The following is a 23,237-nucleotide window of genomic DNA, read 5'->3' as shown; positions in this document are numbered from 1 at the left end:
ATCATCATCTTCTGAAAAAAAAATAGTCAAAAATAAATAAGATATTAATTTTCGTAACGCAGGTCGTCTTATATTTACCGCCATCGTCCTAAATACCCCGAGAATTTACTGCGGCAGACGGCAAAACAGTGAAATGAATATCCACAGTTATCATACATTACGCAGGAAATTTTGCATATGTTTGATGTTGTTATCTCATCTTAGACCATCGATATGATTTTCCTATGTAACTAATGATTTTTAAGAAACCTTTGAATAATGCTCTGGAAAGGTGGGCCTTTAATATTTCATAATAATCTTATTAATTCCTTCTAATGATAAAGTCATACACGCTTTCATGGCAACACTTTAAAATGACAATAATAAGTACCTTGGTTGTTTCCAGTGACGATTCCTCTTACCACACAGCCGACCACCACAGAAGCGGCCGGACATGCTGTCACAAACTGCGTCAATCTCGTAGACTGCGCCAGTTACGGCGCCGATATTTGTACAAACTCTAGATACAGTAAATGGTCTCATCAGAACTGTAGAAAACACTGTGGTTGGTGCTCCGATGGTGGGGGTAAGACAATCTAAACACACAGCGATACTTTTTCTCATTATAGTACTTTGATGGCATAGGAACTGTCACTCATAAATTTTCCAAGAGGTAATTACAATATCGACATAAATATCAGCTGGTCTGAATTTGATTAAAACAGTTTTTTAGGAATAATAAAGAACCGACAAACTAGACACTCAGTATAGATCTACCATGCTAAAGTATTTTGGTTGTTTTAGTTTCAACTCCTCCTGTAACCAAGCCAACCACTACAGAAGCGCCCGGACAGGCTGTATCAATCTGTGTTAATCTCGTAGACTGTGCCAGTTACGGCGCCGATATTTGTACAAACTCTAGATACAGTAAATGGGCGCACAAAAACTGTAAAAAACACTGTGGTTGGTGCTCTACTGGCGGGGGTAAGAACTTAAATGGAAAACTGATATTTTATGATAAATGTCAACTTATATTCAAAGGTATCAAATAACAGCAATATAGCGTTTTTACGGATTGCAACTTTTGAATCTCATTTTAGATCATTTAAAGTCGCGAGTTGATCACATGAGACATATTTAAGGAAGTAGGTATTAATTCAATGATGTGATTGACTGACACAGTGACCTCTACCGTGACCTCTGTGACCTCCGGCTGTAGAGATCTGCTGGACTGTAGTTCCTACCTGTCAGACATATGTACCAGTTCTAAATACTCACGATGGGCCCATACAAATTGTCCGGACCGCTGCGGTTGGTGTCACCACTCCCCCACCTCTACGAAACCTGCTATAACGACCGTGCGTACAACTACACCGGTAACTACCACAGAAAAGTCTTGTACCGACAAAGTCAACTGCGCAGCGTATCAGAGTAATATATGCACTGCGTCTGCCTATGAGGGATGGGCGCACATCAACTGTCGTCAACACTGCGGCTGGTGTGGCACTAACGGGGGTAAGCGTTTTGATTGGTGGAGGGACTTATAACTCAGGTCATTAGCTAGAGGATCCCTTATTATTCCGGACTCAAGTTAGACCAATCATCATAGATCAATTACATAGGGTGATGGTTCCTGATTGGTGGAGGGAAGTCATGTGACAAATCCTCACTGGTTAATCAAATCAAAGCGACTTACATAGGATGATAGTTCCTGATTGGTGGAGGGAAGTCATGTGAGAAATCATCATCGGTTAATGAAATCATAGAGTAATTACATAGAGTACTGATTGGTGAAGGGAAGTCATGTGACAAATCATCATTGGTTAATCAAATCATAGCTATTTACATAAGGCGATGGTTCGTGATTGGTGGAGGGAAGTCATCTGCGTCTTGTTCATTCAAAACATAGTTTAATATACAGGTATAGTGAGAGGATTGCCAATGGAGTGAAATATAGTTTAGTAACTGGTGATGGTAAAAGCTGACAATGACAGTTTAAAAGCATGCATTTGAAATTATGAAATAAAGACTTCTTACTTTGCATTGTTAGATTTAAGTTTGGTAAGGTATTGTAAATAGTGGAGGGATATACTATGGACTAGAATTCTGATTGGTTAAAACTGTTTGTGTTATTTCAAAATCAGGATTGGTTTCTGGTAGAATAAGATCTGATGGACTAGAGGTTTTGTTAAATGATATACTTTACCAGGGGTGTCCTCCACGCAGCAACATGTCACCCATCATACGACTCCCATCCCCTCCACATCTGGTACACAGTGTAGGGACACGGTTGACTGCGCAGCGTATCAAAGCGACACCTGTACTAAATACCGAGGCTGGGCCTCTACTCACTGTAGAAAATACTGCAACCTGTGTGACGCGGGTAAGGAGTACCGTTATATGTATTACTGCGGTGGTGGCGATGTGGGTTATTTGATGATGAACTTCTTATGCATACATGAAACCTAGACATTAGTGTGTGTGTGTGCTTATTTTACTGCTTTATTGAGATTCTAGGTGATGAGCTGATACTTGGATTTAATATTTCTTTGCTTTGCAGAACATTATACAAACAACACAACTTTTTAGTTAATAGATGACATGAACATGACTACCACATAACATAGTATTAGCAACATTTTGCTTTAATGCGGCGACTACATTTTATGCAATAGGTGCACATGCAGCGGCAACCACAGCTAGGCCGCATTCTGCTTCTGGAACTTCTGCTTCCTGTATTGACAAAGTAGACTGTGACTCCTACCAAGGGGATATATGTACAAATTCGGCCTACAAGTCTTGGGCAAAGTCCAACTGTCCTAAATTCTGTAATGTCTGCGGAAGTGGTAAGTCGAGAGAAGTGTAGAATCCTACATGGATCTGTGAAAGAGAAAAAAATATCTGGTGAACATTTTGTGAAAGTCAACTTTCCTCGAACGGACCGTGAAGATGGAAGATGTTTTTTTTTTTTTTTTTTTTTTTAAATATTTTTGTGTATAACTGATTTAGTTATGCCAGAGGAAGTATAAAAGACGTGCATGAACGCAACGGAACCGTGATGACAACAGATTTAATAAAAAGACAAAAACAATTGCTTCTTAAAGTGTTGATAAGTGTTAAACAATTGGGTAAAATAGAAAGAATGCTTCTCTGAATCTGAAACATACTACATGTACGTGCAATGCGAATGCAGTGGTTAAAACAAATACCACGAAACGTTAGAAGGAAAACTATTGTAGCTTTTCTAACTATAGCTTATATAAAACAATACAAAAGTAATAACAACCCTCGTGTGGAATGATGTTATTATTCTATCTCGATCTGTAACTGTGTTTATACTGTATATGATTATTATAGCCATCACCTTTTAAATGTTAGGTGATAGTAAAGAACACATAAGAGAAATGTCACTATGTCTGACATTTACCTTCGAACAAGAAACTTATATCAATATCTTAAAATCACGAAAAAAATCCCCTTAACATTCCAGATGGGAGTCAAACTAGTTCTTCCTCCTCCTCCTCGTCGTCGTCTGCCTCTGGCTGTGTCGACAAGCTGGCGGACTGTTCCTCCTTCCAGGCCGATACGTGTACCAACCCCAGTTACCAGTCTTGGGCCAAAACAAACTGTGCCAAGCACTGTGGTCTCTGCGGTGGCGGGAGCAGTAAGATATAATTTGTATCATGGATAAATCTTCTTGTATTCAATAAATAACCATGCAGAGTTCTGCAATTTCTGTTTTAGAAATAAGATCTTGAATTCTATTCATCCATTGACTTTTCGACTAAAATTCCATGCGACAAATTTCGGAACAAATATCAGTTATCCTTCATCCATATCTCCGCTTCTATTCAATTGGTCCTTTTGCCCATTCCTCTGCTTCAATTCATGAATTATTCCCTATATCAATAGGCTGTACAGACAAAGTGAACTGTGACGAGTATCAAGGAGACATTTGTACCAATCCATCCTACAAGAGCTGGGCTGCCAGTAACTGTGCCTCCACCTGCAAACTCTGCGGATCCAGACGTAGACGTATGTATCACTCCAGACCAATTTTGATTCATTACAATTAATTCCTGGTTTTTTTTCCATATTACAGTTATCTCCCTTGTAGGTAGCTATAAATTGTGGCATCACTGTTTTATGAGAGATGTTTACGATATTTTCTCTGAAAAGTATGACATTACGCTTGAAAACACATGACGTCACAAGCAATATCTACATCCAAAGGCAGATAACTCTGTAATATGCAAATACAGAATATCCTCATCAACATCAACAGATATATTACTAACTTGTGTCTCTCAACCATAAACAATACTTTTGTTTCTTCTGACAGGTTCCTTGTCCAGCCTGCTTGAATCAGTGGATGACTTGGAACCGGGTTTGAAAGTTCCACAGCTGGAACCAAGATATCGTGTCCCAAAACGTCTCTCCCCAGGACAGGAACCGACCTTTGCAGAACTGCCTGAGCCCAGACAAATGTTGCCAGCACAGGTGCCAAACTTTTTGACAGTGGACAATGAAGTGATACAGGAAACGTATTCCGAGAAGTCTATTCCAACTCTAGAGCAAGACGGAGAGCTTGTCCCGATGCCAGCTTATGATGGAACGCATCTTGTACCTAAACAATTGGATGATCTAAATGAAGTGCTTTGGCTGAACGAACAGCAGCATCCTGACCCTGCAGTCTCGGCGACAAACTCAAGAGTTTCATCGGAGATAGAAGTACAGGTTCCAAGTAAATTGTCCAACAAGTCAGATCTACCGAACGTCGAGGGAGGTCAGGTACAAATTGCTGTACCAGCACCCAAAGTCAACCACGATCTGCCGCCTCTGCAGGAGAATATCGACGTCGAAGGACCAGAAGCAGTAGATGTTACAACAAATAAAGAGGTCGGGTCAAAGGTAATGGGTCAAGGGGTGACGGATGTCATGGAGATCAAAACCGAGAGCAGTGACAGTAAACAGCTAGTGGATGAACTGGACGCACTCAAGGAAGCTATGTAATGTAAGCATGTCGATATTTGTATACATCTTCAAAAGGTACCTCTCTTACCACTGCTGTTTAATAGTGACATACTTACTTTAGTTCTAACTTTAGTACAGAAGTACCCGAGTGAAATGCGATAACTACGACCATCGCCAAATTACGCGCGTTCGCATCTAAGAGACAACCGAAATCGAAAAAAGACAATTTTACGACCACTCGGTGATAGGCAAAACATTTCGCAAATGTATGCTTTCCATAAAGTCTTGAATCTAACTTTCTCAATCTTAATTCTGATCATTTCGTCTTTTCCAGGTGTGTTGGTAAATCTAGAAGAAACGACAAAGTTTTATTTTAAACTGATTCTGGAAGAATAAGCTTTTGATGAATTTGACATGTTGATCCGCAGCTATAACAAGTCCTGTGTGTGTGGAGAACTGTGACAATATCGAGTAGTTTATAGGAAGTAACTACATAACCGACTGTTCTATAGATTTAATTATGTTTGTAAATTAAAAGGAAATATTTGTAGATGTTTCATAGTATATAAGGAGTATCATAAGTAAACTGAAGTTCATCTGCCTTATTCAATATTTGATCAATTGTCTAGATAAGAATTAGTTTCCTGTAATTACTGTATTGGTTATGTTTAAAATTGTTGTATTTATGGTCTGAAATTTCAGGCTTTCATAATTGTGCGAATCTCTCATAAAAGGCTGTATGTCATTATCATATTTAGATTTATTTTTCTATTGAATTAAATGTCATCGACATTGAAAACGAAAGCTGAAAAACATACCACTAAGAAGTAATGTACTTATTTACATTAGCCTTCCAGTATGTTTTCTGTGAAGAAATAATCTTTCAAGAACCAAAAATCAAATAATTCAATATTTAATCAATAATGGACCTTTGCTGAGGTTCATATGGTGTGACATCACTCTGAAGATTCTCTGATGTGCGTGTTTATTACAAGAACCATGGTGATAAAATGGCACCCTGAATAACTCAAGTTTTGACAATAGAGTCCACAAGCGCAATATCGACTAAATTGTGACATCACTAAACGAATTTATTGACTTGGGTGTTTCTAAAAATGGAAACATAAAGTTGGTATGCAATATATCAAACTCCGAGAATAGTGGAAAATCAGAGGATTTACCTCTATTTCCCCTATTGGGCCCCGCCCCTCATGCCCCCCGGGGACCAGAGCCAAAATTTATACAAGTTCTGTTCCCCTTCCAAAAAGGATGTTTGTGGCTAATTTTGGTTACAATCCATGCAGAACTCTAGGACAAGTAGCGATTTAAAGGATTTACCTCTATTTCCCCTATTGGGCCCCGCCCCTCCTGCCCCCGGGGGGGTCAGAGCCAAAATTTATACAAGTTCTGTTCCCCCTCCCCAAAGGATGTTTGTGGCCATATTTGGTTACAATCCATGCAGAACTCTAGGACAAGTAGCGATTTATAGGATTTACCTCTATTTCCCCTCTTGGGCCCCGCCCCTCTTGCCCCCGGGGGGTCAGAGCCAAAATTTATACAAGTTCTGTTCCCCCTCCCCCAAGGATGTTTGTGGCCAAATTTGGTTACAATCCATGCAGAACTCTATGACTAGTAGCGATTTAAAGGAAATGTTGACGGACAGACGGACGACGGACGGACGGACGAGACGACGGACGACGGACGACGGACGCCGCGCCATGACATAAGCTCACTGGCCCTTCGGGCCAGGTGAGCTAAAAATCAAATAATTCAATATTTAATCAATAATGGACCTTTGCTGAGGTTCATATGGTGTGACATCACTCTGAAGATTCTCTGATGTGCGTGTTTATTACAAGAACCATGGTGATAAAATGGCACCCTGAATAACTCAAGTTTTGACAATAGTCCACAAGCGCAATATCGACTAAATTATGACATCACTAAACGAATTTATTGACTTGGGTGTTTCTAAAAATGGAAACATAAAGTTGGTATGCAATATATCAAACTCCGAGAATAGTGGAAAATCAGAGTGTATCTGATTTGTCCCCTATATAGCTGAAAAATGGTAATTTTGATGTTTGGTAGAAGATTTCTGACTTCTTCATTATCTTGAAAACGATGCATGAAATAAACAAACAAATATAGGAGTAGGAATTAGTTTTAATTTGGTAATTATTAGAAAATGTTTACAGAAAATGGTGGAAAGTCAGGTCAATTATTGTAAAGGAATCAGATAATTTTCTGAAATATAATTTGGTTTGACCTGGAGCAGAGAACCAATATATTGGTTGTATGTAAATACAGGTACGGAATGTTAAAATCATTAAAACACACAATTATATTGCACTGTTAATTGTTAAAATCACAATCACCTACTATAAATGGCACGCTCTAGTGAACACATCTACCTAATTGTCACCATCTCAGTCTGCGTAGTGTTAATGGCAAAATTTGGCAATAAATACAAATTTCACATGTATCTGAAATTTCATCAGATTTCTTGGATCATAATAGCACTCATAAGGCCCACTACCTTTCCGAAACAAAATAAAATGTTTTTAATAACATCTTTTCTAAACAAAAAGAACTTTTTTTTAATAACATAGAAATGATTTTGAGCTTAATTAAGAAAATTGATTTTGATGGTCTTAGATAAGGTTACAAACCTAACAAAATGTCAGATATCCTGTGTACTATTTATTAACAGTGAACATTCATTTTGCTGTTTTGCCTGTCGTGTAGCATCTTACAGTGAACATTCATTTGCTGTTTCGTCTGGCGCAGTGATAGTCAACTTCTGCGCAGTATTTAGGGCGACAGTGGGAAACATATGACGACCTGTTTTATGAAAACTAACATTCAATATTAAATTTAACTTTAAGTAAGTTTTGCAACAAAATATCAATTGCATTTTAATTCTCGTAAAAGCAGTTTTGGAAAGATAGAGGGCCTTTACAATCAATTTTATTTATAGTTACTCAAGTGACTTTTGTTTAAAAGAAACCTAATACCTTAACAATTTTAAGAAATCTTGACTTTCAGACTTTTTAAAACAGTAGACTCAAAATATCAATTTGGATAGTTTGCCCATTTTATTGGCAATCTCTGTTTGAAAGAGAATTCTCACATCTTTCTATCGTTTGAATTTAACATTTAACAAAACCACATTCTGTGGTAACTTCAACTAAAATATCTTTTTATAAACATGCAAGTTGTAAATGGGATAATTTGCTAAAAGAACACATTGATCACACCTTGATTAAGTAAATTAATTATATGATTAATTGCACACAAATGCGTATTTGCTAGGCCAGGACCATGGCATTGAAAATATGATTCTCATTTTAGTTTTAAACTATCTTTCGAATTAATGTCCAGGTCCAAAACCTTGCCAATACCACACATAATTACACAAGTTAGCTATTTCAAATATTAAATAAAATCTTTAGGACAAAGAAAAATCACCACACTATTTTGTTGGAATGCTGCATGATAAGTAAATGAGTTCTCTCCCCTGATGAACATGTAGAGTAATCTCCCCTCCATTGGAAACAATATGGCGTCTACCGCCCAACAATGGAATGACTCCTCTATAGGAATGTACTAAATATACAACTCTTACAAGTAAATAATTTAACAAAACTAAATAATGGCGGCATTTATAGACTACATTTTGTAGACTGCCATAAATAAATAAATGTTAATGTCACAGGTTTAAAACATAAAGAACAGTGTTTACTACTCACAGTCTCAATCAGTAACAAGAAAAACTTAACATTTAAACGACATCTACAGATTGACACGGGCCAAGTATTGAAGGTGAAGCCCGAGTGTGAAGCTGCTGTTGGTCAGGTGACTTACATGTAAACACGGACATATCACTAAATAATTCTATAAATAAAACACAATGTTAGGACTAGTGTGTACACATTGTAAATAAAATACTGAACATACAAAAACTTGGATGGATGCAAGGGAGATAATTACAGTTAACAAGACAACTCTTGTACAGGTTTCAATGTCGTCCGGATTACCAAGTTAAAATTTAATTGATGCCAGCACAGCACAAGTACATGTATATATATCAAGATAATTGAAATTAATAGGTAATAAATTATTGTTTGATTTACATTTGATAATCAGACTTAGCTCTAGTCAGATCCTAATTGCCTGTTAGAATGTTACATAGCTGTTAGTTAATTGACAAAGGGAGACAATCACATCAATAACAACAACAAAAGACAGATGTAGCTACTATAGTAGTTACAACACTAGCATTCTCTATACAGATCTCTATATCTGTAAAACATATTATATCTTATACAGATCTATATTATATATATATATTCGTCTGTTAACCAACTTGTCTAAAGAACAGTTAATTTCTGAATTTTTTAAGGGTAATCATAAATTTTCTGAAATTTTTCTGTCACTCAATAATTCCAATCATAGCTAGAGTAGTTCTTTTATAATGATATTAGACTTAAATATCGAAATTAAAAATTTTGTAAATCAAAATAACTTGCTAATATATCATAAAAACCTTAAATTATTGAAATGAAGTTTTTTGTAGTTGGTTTCCAATAAAATATGGGCATGATTAGCTATCAATTTTAAATATTAACCAGTTTCATATCCCCATCCAAGAATGTAGCCTGGATAATTAATATGAAGAAGTTGTACCAAGATGGAAAATATCTGATCTTCCATTATCATTCTAAACAGAGGTCTACAAAACCTATGCCTAGGAAGAACTGTAAATGTAGCTATTCTATTGGTAATTTTATTTCAATATTTTTTTTTTCGTTTTTTTCCTGTACTGCCCAAATTAATTTACAGTGCTAAATTTTGTGAAAGGGTAATTCCGGTAATAACAACTGAATTGCACTATTAATTTATATCCACACTTTTTTTTCTTTTTACAGTTTTTCGCATTTGCGTTAAAATTAGACTGTGAAAAAAATAGTTCAATTTACAGTAATAGGAAGATCTTTTATAAGAACTCAACATCCATGATATAATCTAAGATCACTAAAACTACGATTAACAGGAATGGACGATATCACACACACTGCTTTCTTACTTAAATAATTTACCATTCTCTCAATGTGGCGACATGTACATTTAAACCTAGAAACTTTCTCCTTTAGCCAAAAATGTGCTTTTGCCTTCTCAGACTGAAGGTATTACTCTCACTTGCAGTGTAAAGCAATTCTGCCACAATGATTTCTTCACATTGTCTTCAGTGGGTGAAATTGACTGAAATGATTGGTGGTGAAAGTTTTTAGGTTAATGTACAGAATGTGTTTGTAGTGACCAAAGGTTTGTCTAAGGAGAATAACTTAAGTATATTCTCTCTCTCTCGACTGGATTTCTGGGTCCTCTTTATAATGACTGACAAAAGAAATGGAATCAAATGAAGGGGCAAAAACAAACAAGTACAGTGAATAATCCAACCCACATGTCAGAGGTCACCGATGTCCAAGTGGATACAAATTCGTACATCTGTTTGGGTCGATGAGATCGTAGATTAATCTGTGATGACTGTTGTCTACGCTGTGTTGGTCTGAGCTCAACTCGATTTGCGCTCTTCTAAGAAGAAAAGTCTTTCCAGAAGATCTTCCAGCCTATAGAAGGAAGAGCTTCCAGAAGTAGAATAGCTACAATCGAGTGAACGGAAGTTATATTCTGGAAATAGAAGAGGGCAAATCGAGTTAGGCTCCTTAGTGTATAGAATACTGGAAATACAAGACATCAATCTAGTCTATCCTAGTACATAAGGTGTGTCTGTGGTGTGTGCCTGGTTTGGTAAGACTGATGTTGGCCACCGTTTTTGACATATTTTTTTGGAAGACAAAATCTTCCAGATGAGTCTGAGTCCATCTGAATCGGCTGATGTTGACTGTACTGAAGGACCATAATGTTGTGATAGCTTCCATACCTCATGCCCTCTTCCTCATTCAAACTGTCATACTGTCAATAAAATCTCTGACCTTGACCTTATCGGTCTGGAGGTCGTTCACACTGGGAAGGCCGTAACCGTTCACGACAGTACCTTTTGTGAGTGGGCCAGTCTTTTTGCTGACAGTAGATGCCGCAGTACCTAGAAATAGAGAATTTGTTGTATCTTAGATGTATGGATTCAATGGTAAAAGTTCAAATGATTATCTCCATAGCTGAAGTAAGGCAGTAGAGAAGGACATTTTTGACAAGTACACATAAAAATACTCCTGTGGCAGTAATTATTGACAAGCAACGTACAAACACCATCAGCTATTTTTCTAATTTATTTTTGGAGGCTGCATAAGCAACCCTTTTTCCAATAGAAATTGTTCCCCTCGAAAGCAAAGTAAATAGGCTTGACCTGGAATGTTGAAAGTGAAACTAGAAATAAATATCTCTGCCTATATCTGGATGGACAGGATGGGAGAATTAAGTGTGTATACTGCATTTTCAGGATTCCAAGTCGCACCCGTGTACAAGCTGCAAAGACCTTTTATTTTTTTTCTCTCTCTTTTCTTGTGTGTTGTACATATATTAGCTGCACTGGAGTACAAGCCGTAGCCAGTACTGACTGTAAACTGTCAGTAATATGAAGAAACCTAGCTAACTTTCAGACATATAAGTCGCACTGGAATACTAGTGGCTTATACTCCTGAAAATATGGTGGCCCATTCCCATGTTGTGGTAAAGCCTTGTGGACCTACCTGACTTCTTGGCACCTCCCACAAATACTGAACTCGCGGATCTGTTTCTCCATGTTTGTACACGGGGGATAGTGACACTCATAGTACATAGAGTTCTCATCTGAAATAAACATAACTCATTGTACAATCATAGAAGATTTTCATGTGAAATAAATTTAACTCGAAGAAATTGTACAATATAATATTCATAGACCAGTTTTTATATGAAAAATATATACTTCAAAGTCACTGTACAATCAAATATTCATATAAGATTCCATGTGAAATAAATATGTCTATGAACAGGATATGAAAATTTAATCCAAACCATATCTATGAATGTTTACCCCAGGGCTTTGTGTAAGTGTCCCCTGTGTACCATTGGAATAATGGGAGGAAACCCAAGTTGACCTTTAGATAGATTATAATCCTATTCTTAATGCATTTTCTTACCAATGATAACTCAATTCTTGGCAGTTGGTGTAGTGGTTACCCCACTTGACTTTCACCTAGCCTGTCAGGGTTTAATCCTAACATGGTGTAAAAACGTCACCTGCTAGATCATGTGGATTATTTTACTCCTGTAACAGACCCCTCGGCTAATGTCCAGGCCATTGAAAGTTTTTTGTATATAAACATTGTATAACTTGTTTCACAATTGATGTAACACAGAGTTCATACGTTTTATTTTTCAAAATTCTTTGATGTCATTGACATACCTTCACTGACACTGTCTCCGTTACAATTATAGACCTTGTGATAGATTGGTTCAGCAGGCTGCAACATTAAATAGAACATTCTACTCCAACATTGTCAACTAAGATAGGGCAAAATATAATTTAATCTACATATATCACATTGTCAAGTGTATTGTTTTTATATCAACCTTGAAATACTCCAAAATGTTTGTTGCTTGTCACTATCTTTAGAAATCCTTGATGATAAAATAAAATTCTCAAACACTACTGAAACTCATACTGGGAATTAAGTGTACAGAGACTCGGGTGCAGATGGTTGATATGTCCACATATTTATCAATCACTACTCACACAGTCGAGTGTACTCACAAATTTATCGATTGATACTCACACAGTCGAGTGTACTCACAAATTTATCGATTGATACTCACAGTCATGTGTACTCACAAATTTATCGATTGATACTTACAGTCGTGTGTACCCACAAATTTATCGATTGATACTTACAGTCGTGTGTACCCACAAATTTATCGATTGATACTCACACACAGTCGTGTGTACTCACAAATTTATTGATCACTACTCACAGTCGTGTGTACTCACAAATTTATCGATCATTACTCATACAGTCGAGTGTACTCACAAATTTATCGATTGATACTCACACAGTCGAGTGTACTCACAAATTTATCGATCACTACTCACACAGTCGTGTGTACTCACAAATTTATTGATCGCTACTTACACAGTCATGTGTACTCACAAATTTATCGATTGATACTCACACAGTCGAGTGTACTCACAAATTTATTGATTGATACTCACACAGTTGAGTGTACCCACAAATTTATCGATTGATACTCACACAGTTGAGTGTACCCACAAATTTATCGATTGATACTAACACAGTCGAGTGTACTCATAAATTTATCGATTGCTACTTACACAGTCGAGGGGTTCCTCCTGTAACTGCTGAACAGCTAACCAATACAGACTCTGCTCTCTATTCGACTTGGTAGATGGCTGCTCCTCAAAGTATGGAGTACTGTTTTCAGGGACGAGGGCCAGATTTTCCATTCTGTTGTCCACAGTAACACCATTTTTATGTATGACCTTCCAACGGGGAGCGATTCCTCCACAATGTCTTTCCCTATAGAGAGTAAAGCACAAATGGTAAAAAGGTATGTGTATATGTCAAACAATACTGAACCATAATTATAGCTCTGCCACAAAACAATTGCTGATTTTCTACTTGGTCATGATAAACTTTGAAATATTTCTGTTTAACTGGGGCCTATAACCAGTAAATATTAAGTGGGATATTCCGTCTTAACATATTACAGAGTTATCTGCCCTTGTGGATAGGTCTTGATTGTGATGCCATTTTTGTGTGAGAGTAACGTCTTACTTTTAAGAGAAAACAATGAGAATTTCGCTCACAAAACAATGACGTCACAAAGGATACCTACCTGCAAAGGACTAGGTAAGTCTGTAATACGCAAACTTATGTGTAGAGGTTGGGCAGTAGATTTCCTACGATGTGTATGGCCTATAAATATTCAGTGGGATCTACTCACCACAGAAAGTTGTGAAGAGGTTGGGCAGTAGATTTACTACGATGGATGTTATGCGTGTAGGCAAAAATGGCAGCTCCATTGCCATCAGGATCTACTTCCATGCGAGCCTGAAACAGGAATTTGAAGTATTCATTATACGATATTTGAAAATTTTCAAATCATTTTAGAATAATATAAATGTGAAAATTTAGCACAGCATTTTGTGAAATAATTTATACCATCTACAATAATCTACCATATTTGACCCAATAAATGCCCCACCACTATAAGGGTTTCTCTCCCTTTTTGTGGCCTAAATTTCACATAGAATTACCTGAAAATATAAAAACTAGTTTTTCTTTATTGCAAATTTAATTATATGGCTTACTTTGAGCAATGATCTGATGGTAAGTCCAAATTTGGATCTATTAAGCCCCCCTCCCCCTCTAATTCTTTGTTTAATCTTAAGAGCCTTAGCGCTTATTTGGATCGAATACGACACTTGAAAAAAACAAAAGGGTGCTTCATAGGACTAAATTTGAACTAACCTTTCACCACATGTACATTACTGCAAAAAGTATGTCAAAAGCCAAAAACAAACTTGCGATAGAAGTCAGTTATTGGTTTTCATATTTTTGGTGTGCATTTAATTAGAGTTAAATGAGTAAATTGGGGCTTCCAACAAAAAAGGGGGAGGGGGGAGCACTTATAATGACGGGGGCATTTATTGAGTCATATATATGGTACATGAATTTCTTATACCCATGCCTGTGTATTAAAACAGCCAGAAAGGTTGGTAAAACAAATATGTGTAAGCATAAAACAACTCAATTCATATCTGATCAATTCATAAACTTAAAATATACTAGACAATAATACCCTTGTTAAGTTTGATAAGTATTGATGCTAATAGACATTAATTGGAAAATTACCTCAAAAGCATGGTTTTCTACCAGGGAGATGTCTCGTTCATCTAACAAAGCGTATTTTACCTGGGAAAAGAAACAAACATGATTGCAGTTAGGAAAATTAAAATCACCAAATCCACACATCAATCATTATCATAAAATGTTGATCAATCCAGGAAACAAATGTGACATGTTTAATAATTTTTTATTTATACCAGCACAATACTGTTAGTTCTTGTAACACAACATGTAGTCTAACCATATTCATATTTTAGGAGAAATTGAGAAATACAAGCATATTCCGTATTTGCATATAACAGAGTTATCTAAGCTTGTGGTTAGGTATTGACTGTGATGTCATGTGTTTCATAGTGTAACTGCATACTTTTACGAGAAGACGATGTGAGTTGATGTGAGTTGCGCTCACAAAAATAATGACATCACAATTAATGTGACTTACTCTATATGGAGGACACATCATTTACATCCGTGTGAGCTATCAAGGTGTGTGTGCCTTATATATAGCTATATATATACATGTATATAATTATATCCTTATCTAGTGTTGGACTGATTCTCATTTTAATTGATAAAAGATCGATTCTGATTTTCCTAAAGATTATGGATTCTGAAAGTCAATTATCGATAATCAAAATGGGAGATAACTTGTGCTTATTTTGTATTGTTCTGAACCTTTATTATGTGAATACATATTGGTACAAAACCACATTTCAAAATGTCTTAGACATGTTCAATAAACAATAATTTGAATTACAAAAATTACTTCATTGAACTGTTGGCACAGGATATCTTTCTAAAATTCTTCAGAGAAAATAAAAGGTTATTAATATAGGAAATTTTTCTATAAATGTTATCCGATTATAAAATCGATAGTTAGTAGAGTGTCCTAATTAACCGATCATTGATTGTGATTTTACAAACGATTCCCAACACTATTCTTTGCCTAGAAACTGATAATAGCCAAGGTCCTAATGTCCTTCAGATCAATTACAGGAAGTGGTGTAGCTTAAATTTCCTTTTGTTTACATTCAACGTTACGTTGCGGACAACATCAAAATGGCTTTAATTAAGAAAAGGTACGTAGCATTCATTGGATTTGGTTATATTTTGCTTTATCTGGCATCCATCTCAAAAGAACTGTAATTTTAATTGACAAACAATGATATTTGTAAATAAGGCAACCTTTTTTATTATCAAATGAAAACTCAATCTATGCTGAATATTCCCGTCAAGTCATATATGGTCTCCTACCATCATCATCATGGAAAACCCTCGTCGGTCTGAGATATGACCTCTCCACTTCAACCTTTAAACCGGGTATATATAAATTACCATCACTGCTTTTAACAAACAACACATGTCCTTACAAGTCTAGATCTATAATCAGGCTCTCCAGTAAACTTGTGTTTACTTTTCCTTATCAAATTTATAATGCTCGGTGCTGCATGACTGGAGAATATGAAGGTTTGGGTTTAAATAGAACAATACTACAGCTAGTGAGACTGAGATTATAACAAACATGTAATCAATATCAAGTTCACGCCCTTTTGTATAATTAACAATAGCTGATCGATGAGAAACTGTAGCATTGTATTCAAATTTTTAACTGCAACAACCTGCCCAATTTAAACATTTAAAACTTCATACAATGATATATATAGGATACATAGCCTATTAGAGACTTCCTTTTGCGCCCCTACATATAAGAGGCGGGATCTAATTTCATGGCAATTAGCAAACTTTAACATCTTTCTGATTATTTCAGCAGCTACAAGTATATTCCAGCTCAGAGAATTCAATAACTGTGACAGGATTTTAATTATTTCATTCGATCATTCGAAGTTGGTAACGAAAAGGATCATTTATTATAACATCTACTGGCCAATGGTATACGTATATCCACATATTACAGCAATGGAGTTTGTGAATTGTTACTCGTAGTATTACTATGTACTACATTTTCCTAAATACACACATTTACTACATAATGACATTTGACATATCCAAGTGAACCTGTATCTCATTATATCATAACAACATATTATCCTCCTACAATGTTCTCAGTATACCCTACCAAGCTAGCTATGTATACGTTACATGTAGCCAATCTGTATTTTAGGAATATTGAACATTTTAAGACATCAATCGTTAGGACAGGTCCATGAATAATAAATATGTAATAAGGAAGCAGTGGGAGCTTGGTAACTGGTCATAAGTCTTCATTAACACCCTCGGTAATGTCACAATACATACAGCACTGTCATCCGTATGGTTATCTTACTATGGTGGACATCCATAGAGCTTTGTTTTACCCACCTTTATTTAATTTATAAGCAGGTCTCTTGTTTATTGCATGGCTGATATGTTCAGTTACACTGTCATATGTATACATTTTGGGAAGATTTTAGTTACAATGGAACAGATATATCTAGTTCATTTTGTATATACAGTGTAGTATAGTATAGCTTATATAGCTATATACAGACTGTATATATGTAATTACATCTCTATAATCAGGCTAATACAATAAATATTAAGTATGGTTAGCTTACAGTTATATAATCAACTACTATAATAAATATAAGTATGGTTAGCTTACAGTTATGTAATCAACTCCTACAATAATTATCAAGTATAGTTAGCTTACAGTTATATAATCAACTCCTACAATAAATATTAAGTATGGTTAGCTTACAGTTATACAAGAACATTAAAATTTGTATATATATCGGAAACCCCCCAGTTCTAATGCAAATTAGATCAGTCGGTTTTACTGTGATATGTCAGAAAATCCCATGGTGGTGAAATGCGTGTGAAATGTTCAAACTCACTCGCTGTCCGCCATTACACATTGTGGTCGAATATCTTGTATGCCGAACCCAGTCCCTTGCTCGTAGAGTAATGCTACTTTTGTCTAGAACAGCTCAAATCGCTCTGACAGAAGTGTGTTTACCTTATTAAGTGAATTGTCTTGCCTAAAAAATCATTATATCACCGCCACAGTGGTTATGTAGTTCATTTGTTTAACGTGCGTGACTTTGGCTCGGATATTGGTACAGCGTACATATTGTACCTGCTTAATCGTATTGATCAATGATTGTAATTACAACAACGTATCAATTAAAATACTAAACAATGACGTGGAATTTGTCAATATCTTATGTTATATGTTTCATAAGAAATGTAGAACAATACATTTATGCCATTATGCCATATTTTGCTTCTTGGTTATGTAAAAGAATTAACGTGAGTGAATTGTCCCTTTAAGTATAGTTAGCTTACAGTTATATAATCAACTCCTACAATAAAATTTTAAGTATGACTATCTTACAGTTTGTAATGATAATCTCCTACAATAAATATCAAGTATGATTAGCTTACATATAATAAACTAAATATATACTTATAGTAACACTGACATCTCATACCCAGATCACTGGTTAGCTTGATATATATTTCATTATTTGTCTAAAAAAAAAAAAGAAAGTTTAAGTTACACTTGAACAATTTTTTTATTGTACCTTTAAGATTCAAGTCAGATTTGTTGATTACAATCATTTTTCAAAATTATGTATTGAAGATTCTAAACCTGATACTCCAATCTATTGGTTTGTTATATAATGTTAGAGAGTAAATATCATTAAATAAAGCACCTAATATTGCTGAGATCCAACACACTTATATGTAACCGTACTACAGCTGTATGTACGTATGTCAGAAACATTCAATGAACTAAACTTGTTATTTTCACTTTCACACTGCAGCTTCGTGCATGGATATGAAGCCATCTGTTCTGCTACGATTTTTTTCTGTCTCCAGTATTGATGTGATGTCCTAGCCTTAGACTTAAGACTACCGAGAGTAAGATACACAGATATACCCCATATATAACAAACAGTCGTGATATTTCAGCCAGATGTGTGTTTCCTTATAGACAAAAAAAAAGCTCAATATAATTATAATCAATCCTTATAGTGTTCCATTACAGCAACAGCCATGTTACTATACATGTCAAGGTCGTGTGATTATTGATCAAGTTTGGTTGAAGCAGTGCAGTTATATAATCATCATTTCAATTCATACTTCTCACATTCTCTGATAATATACCATAAAATCCTGTAAGTTTTTTTTATCTTAAAGAATGGATAATATCTCACAAACATAAGTGACCATGCAAGGGTGACAATTTTTTGCCTGCATGTTCCTCAAACTCACGATCTACAGTGCGTACAGCACCCATATGCCAATTGCCTATATTTTGGACTTAAATACATGATGGTTTTTTCTTTAAACAATATGTCTTTCTAACCTACTGATTATACTAATTATCTTGGCTGATATTACTAATTATCATTCAATCTTTATCTACTATACAGCTGGAGCTTTATAGATAACCCCAGGCTAATTGGCCTGGTAGGTTTATATTTATCTGTGTCTGAAGTCCTACAGTCGGGAGGATTAAACCACTGATAGGGGTGGGGCTTAATCCTACATAGGACTATAGATATGACATAAACATACGACTTATACAGAGAGTATATGTACACATTACATCACCCGGCACTTCGATTAATCTCCCCCTCTATAGACCGATGGCCTGGATTACTAGATACAGAGTAACTCGGTGTCCTTTCGGCACATAGTTTAATTTCCTCATCAAGTTTTTATTTTCTCAAAATTTGTGAATGAACAAATGATCTTATTGGTGTTGTAAACAATACACCAAAAGCATATCACTTAGGCCCGTGTTTTATATTTAGTTTCAATGGAGCAGAATCATCATGTGATATCAATTAAAATATGACTAAGCTTCGTGTTTTTGTACACTTTTCTCTTTTCCTTTTTTTTGCACAATCATTACCAGTATAGCTCATTCAGTTTTAATTGTATCGTAATTAAGCTCCATTACATATAATTACAAAGTCGAAAGATGAAAGCTTTCTGATTCAGAGTAAATATGGTTCTATTTTGTAACCTAGTATCTCTAAGGTAGCAGAGATTTTGAGAATAATGGTTTGATAGTGTTCTATAATAGGCCACGGTCATCATGTAGTTCAGAAAACTACTATAAACGGTGTAAAATTCCAAATTATCTGTTTATTCAGCCATAAAACATGTGGAATAGTCTAACACAAGGAACAATAAAACTGTTTCCCCTGCATCAAAGTATTTTTGATAACGGCCTAGTTAAATCACTGAGGAAGGAAATAAAGTCCAGAATTTTCCTAAGTGAGCAATATTTTAAATCCATTGTGTACATATATACAAATGCATATAGCAAAATCACCCAACACAGTTATAAATTAGAGCCATGTAACTACATGTATAAATTGTCGAAATTGTTTCAAAAGGAAAAATAATCTACAATATGGGTAGAAATACAAAAAGGCAATTACGGTACTTACAAGTTTCCTCCATGAAGGCTATGTAGCTAAAAATTTTAAATAGAGATATTTAGTTCTACAAATATCTATATTTATGATGGGTATATCTATAAAAGTAAAATGACATGACGTGGTGGCTCAGTCTGAGTGGTTATATTTAAAATGTCCAAGTTGCGAGTTCGAACCCATGTGGGGCAGTTGTCAGGTACTTGCTGCTGGTCGGTTTTTCTCTGGGTACTCAGGCTTTCCTTCACCATCTTAATCTGATAAATATCCTTAAATGACCCCGGCTGTATAAAATACGATGATAATTATAATTAATGTATTAAAACCTCCCCAAACTAAATAAAATAACTTTGTTTAAAACCTGAAACTACCCCAAACTAAATAAAATAACTTTGTTTAAAACCTGAAACTGAGTGTGAAAGCCATTTTTGAAGTGTTGTTGACACATCATCCAGTTAGGTGACGGGTGAACTACCAGTGACACATGTCACCATACATTAATAACGCTTGTTACCATGGAAACCTTCACAAGTTGTTTAAATGTACCAGGTATACACAGAAATCGACACTCATAAATATTCATAAATACAACTGAAACAGGGGTTTTCAATGTCTGATAATTACACTCAGTTTGTAACCGACACAAGTCTTTAATAAAATATTTATCATTGAACAGAAGACTAAAACAACAAGAACATATGGCCATAGTTAAAGTTCTAGTTTGTTTAATAGGAACACTCAGGTTATATAATTACTGTACTAAGATACCCCTGACTTGTATTAGTAATCGATATTGCATTTCAAGTTATAATTTCAAGTTAAGGTTACCTGATAATTATATGAAATTTCTTTATTTATCCATAATTTTGAACATAGTCATTATAATTTATAAATTAACATTCATTGTATACATATATATATATATGAGCTAGTACTGAAGCCTAATATCTGTATTATAAAATACTCTTGAAAAATGAAATTTTTGACAAAGAATTTGAAGTTTATAAATAAAATAAAACCATGATTAAGACTCATGATCAAATCAGCTATCAGTAAAAATTGATATCATTTCTACAAAGGTACATTACTATATGTAATATGCCTGATAGATAATGTGTGATAATTTGTATAACTTTAGCTAAGGCTAATTGTATTAAATGATAATTAAATTTTAATTATGATTGGCAAACGTAGGTCTATATGAGAGCCCTGTCATGTCATCTAAAAAACAAACAGTTAGTTGCAAAATTACTGTACTGCAGATATAAATTGACTAGGAAATTGAAGTTTTTTTTTCAGTATGAGGGCAATATAAGGCTTAGGTTTATAATATTGATGATGAATGACATTTTTTCACAGCTTTATATGACAGCCACAAGGTGTGACAGAGGCCCACATGTTGTCTCCGTATATAACAATGTAACAAAGGCAGGACCTACCCACCAGCTGTTACTGAACCAGACACATGCCTTTGTTTTGGTGTACCTATCACCTAATATAATACAGTCATGATGGAAACAAAGAATTTTCACTTCTATAAAATAACATGGTATTACACTATAATTATAATTACATTAATAATTAATTTTAGTTATTTACACGTGGTGAAATATAAAGATTTTGACAAGTACTGATGCTGACCAAGGCTCGACTATGAGAACAAATACGGTAATATTGATTTTCAGGTCCATAAATAGAACAGTTCATTAATCTCTCTGTCAGCTGGATAAACAATAAAAGTCTCTCATACGTAATGTCATTAGACAGACGTCGGTGTGTACGACGGTCATGTACAGTCAGAGTACCAAAAAATCCCGGGGGGAGGGGGTAGATGAAAGGGGGACATGCCGGTGACGTTACGGATTTGACAGCTAATAACGGTACTTTTTAGACACCTCCTACACACAACAAGGGTAGGAATCTATGGCCATTTAAACAACATCATCATTTACCATATAGATTCACGAACAAGATCTAGGAAATAACAGAATCAGTCGGAGCATCACAGCTATGATCTTTAGATAATTATTGACCGAAAAATGGCATGGCGGTCGGGGTTGCTCGGCTCGCCATGTTGATGTGGCCGAGGAGACAAGTGCATGCTATACTCACTTTCCCCGCTGTTCTGCCAAGGCGGACGATCCCGAGTTTGAAGCCCGCCATGGTCGGGCACAGTTTGTATCCTCCCAGTAAAATCTCGCGGCACACAGTTGTCCCGGTATGGGGCAATCCTTCGGCCCGCGTACACCGATCACTCACTTTCCCTGTCTTCTCAGCCTTTGTGTGTTATCGCATTGTTTCCCACGTGGTAAATAGACCTCGAAACCAACCAATCAGAAGATGGGATCGATTCACTTCCGCGAGAGGTCAAAGGTAATGTTTACACTGAGCACATGGTCTGTGTGACACTTGCCTAGATTATGTGGGTTTTTTTTTTAAAAATATATATCCGACAAAGATTTTAAATCTTGGTACATTGAAACTATGCAAATGAATAAAATTTGAAAATTGAGTTAGAAGAGTTAGATAAACATGATAAATAGCAGGTGTTGTTTATCCCATATATGACTTTATACCGTGGTAGTCAGTTGTTTCTCAACTAACATTCAGCGAAGCTAAACACTGCATATTGCACCATATCTTTCTGTCAAAAATAGAACGAAACTCTGTTTAAATGTATATTTACTTTAAGTGAATAGTTGGGCACAGGAAGGTTAAAGTCGGTAAAAATGGTGTTATTATATATATATATACAGTAGAATTTCTTATGAAGTAGAAAAATAAAATTTCTTATCAAATTGCTCTGCATGCGAAGAAATAGATTTATATTTTAGAAATCTTAAAAAGTCCTCCTAGCTGGCTGTGTCCGTTTTGACATTTCCACACAGCCTCGCTTTCAAAGAGTTTGGTGAATTTATAATTAGCACTGTTCTATATTTACATGGGGCTTTCCCATAATTTCAATGGTCTAAACTGGACAACATAAGCAGACATTGACTGTCGTTTTGATATGCAAGGA

General features: G+C 35.5%; 2 protein-coding genes across 8 annotated transcripts in view; one reads left to right on the top strand and one right to left on the bottom strand.

Annotated features, from left to right (window-relative positions):
* Positions 1 to 5,699, top strand: part of LOC138321909 (A disintegrin and metalloproteinase with thrombospondin motifs 6-like) — a 33,036-nt gene extending 27,337 nt beyond the window's left edge. For 2 of the 7 annotated variants that reach the window (XM_069265933.1, XM_069265931.1), the window contains 9 exons: positions 386 to 565; positions 784 to 963; positions 1,162 to 1,494; positions 2,189 to 2,362; positions 2,655 to 2,825; positions 3,470 to 3,643; positions 3,892 to 4,014; positions 4,322 to 4,993; positions 5,288 to 5,699. In XM_069265933.1, the coding sequence (XP_069122034.1) occupies positions 386 to 565; positions 784 to 963; positions 1,162 to 1,494; positions 2,189 to 2,362; positions 2,655 to 2,825; positions 3,470 to 3,643; positions 3,892 to 4,014; positions 4,322 to 4,992 (2,006 nt within the window). In that variant the 3' untranslated portion in view covers position 4,993; positions 5,288 to 5,699. The remainder of the gene's footprint in view (positions 1 to 385; positions 566 to 783; positions 964 to 1,161; positions 1,495 to 2,188; positions 2,363 to 2,654; positions 2,826 to 3,469; positions 3,644 to 3,891; positions 4,015 to 4,321; positions 4,994 to 5,287) is intronic. The other 5 variants (XM_069265936.1, XM_069265935.1, XM_069265938.1 and 2 more) reach the window with 3 other exon arrangements.
* A 2,038-nt stretch (positions 5,700 to 7,737) lies between these two features.
* LOC138321908 (zinc finger MYND domain-containing protein 19-like) lies at positions 7,738 to 22,525 on the bottom strand. The gene is made up of 7 exons (XM_069265930.1): positions 22,331 to 22,525; positions 14,832 to 14,891; positions 13,921 to 14,027; positions 13,289 to 13,493; positions 12,365 to 12,422; positions 11,667 to 11,766; positions 7,738 to 11,062 (listed from the first exon to the last, which is right to left on the bottom strand). Exons 1-7 carry the CDS (start codon positions 22,379 to 22,381, stop codon positions 10,960 to 10,962), a joined length of 684 nt encoding a protein of 227 aa, XP_069122031.1. The 5' UTR covers positions 22,382 to 22,525; the 3' UTR covers positions 7,738 to 10,959.
* Positions 22,526 to 23,237: the final 712 nt, after the last annotated feature.

This window comes from Argopecten irradians, chromosome 4, assembly GCF_041381155.1.
Source record: "Argopecten irradians isolate NY chromosome 4, Ai_NY, whole genome shotgun sequence".
In the NCBI taxonomy this organism is placed as follows: Eukaryota; Metazoa; Mollusca; class Bivalvia; order Pectinida; family Pectinidae; genus Argopecten; species Argopecten irradians.
The sequence above is the reverse complement of the archived record's forward strand: the minus strand, read 5'-3'. Positions and strand labels throughout refer to the sequence as shown.

Excerpts from the sequence above, each read along its gene's own strand:
- LOC138321908 (XM_069265930.1), bottom strand. The coding sequence starts at position 22,381 with ATGGCGGGCTTCAAACTCGGGATCGTCCGCCTTGGCAGAACAGCGGGG. Across the intron at positions 14,028-14,831 it reads TAGAAAACCATGCTTTTGAG|GCTCGCATGGAAGTAGATCC; the intron begins GTAATTTTCCAA and ends TTCCTGTTTCAG. Across the intron at positions 12,423-13,288 it reads AGGAGGAACCCCTCGACTGT|CCTGCTGAACCAATCTATCA; the intron begins GTAAGTAGCAAT and ends TTAATGTTGCAG.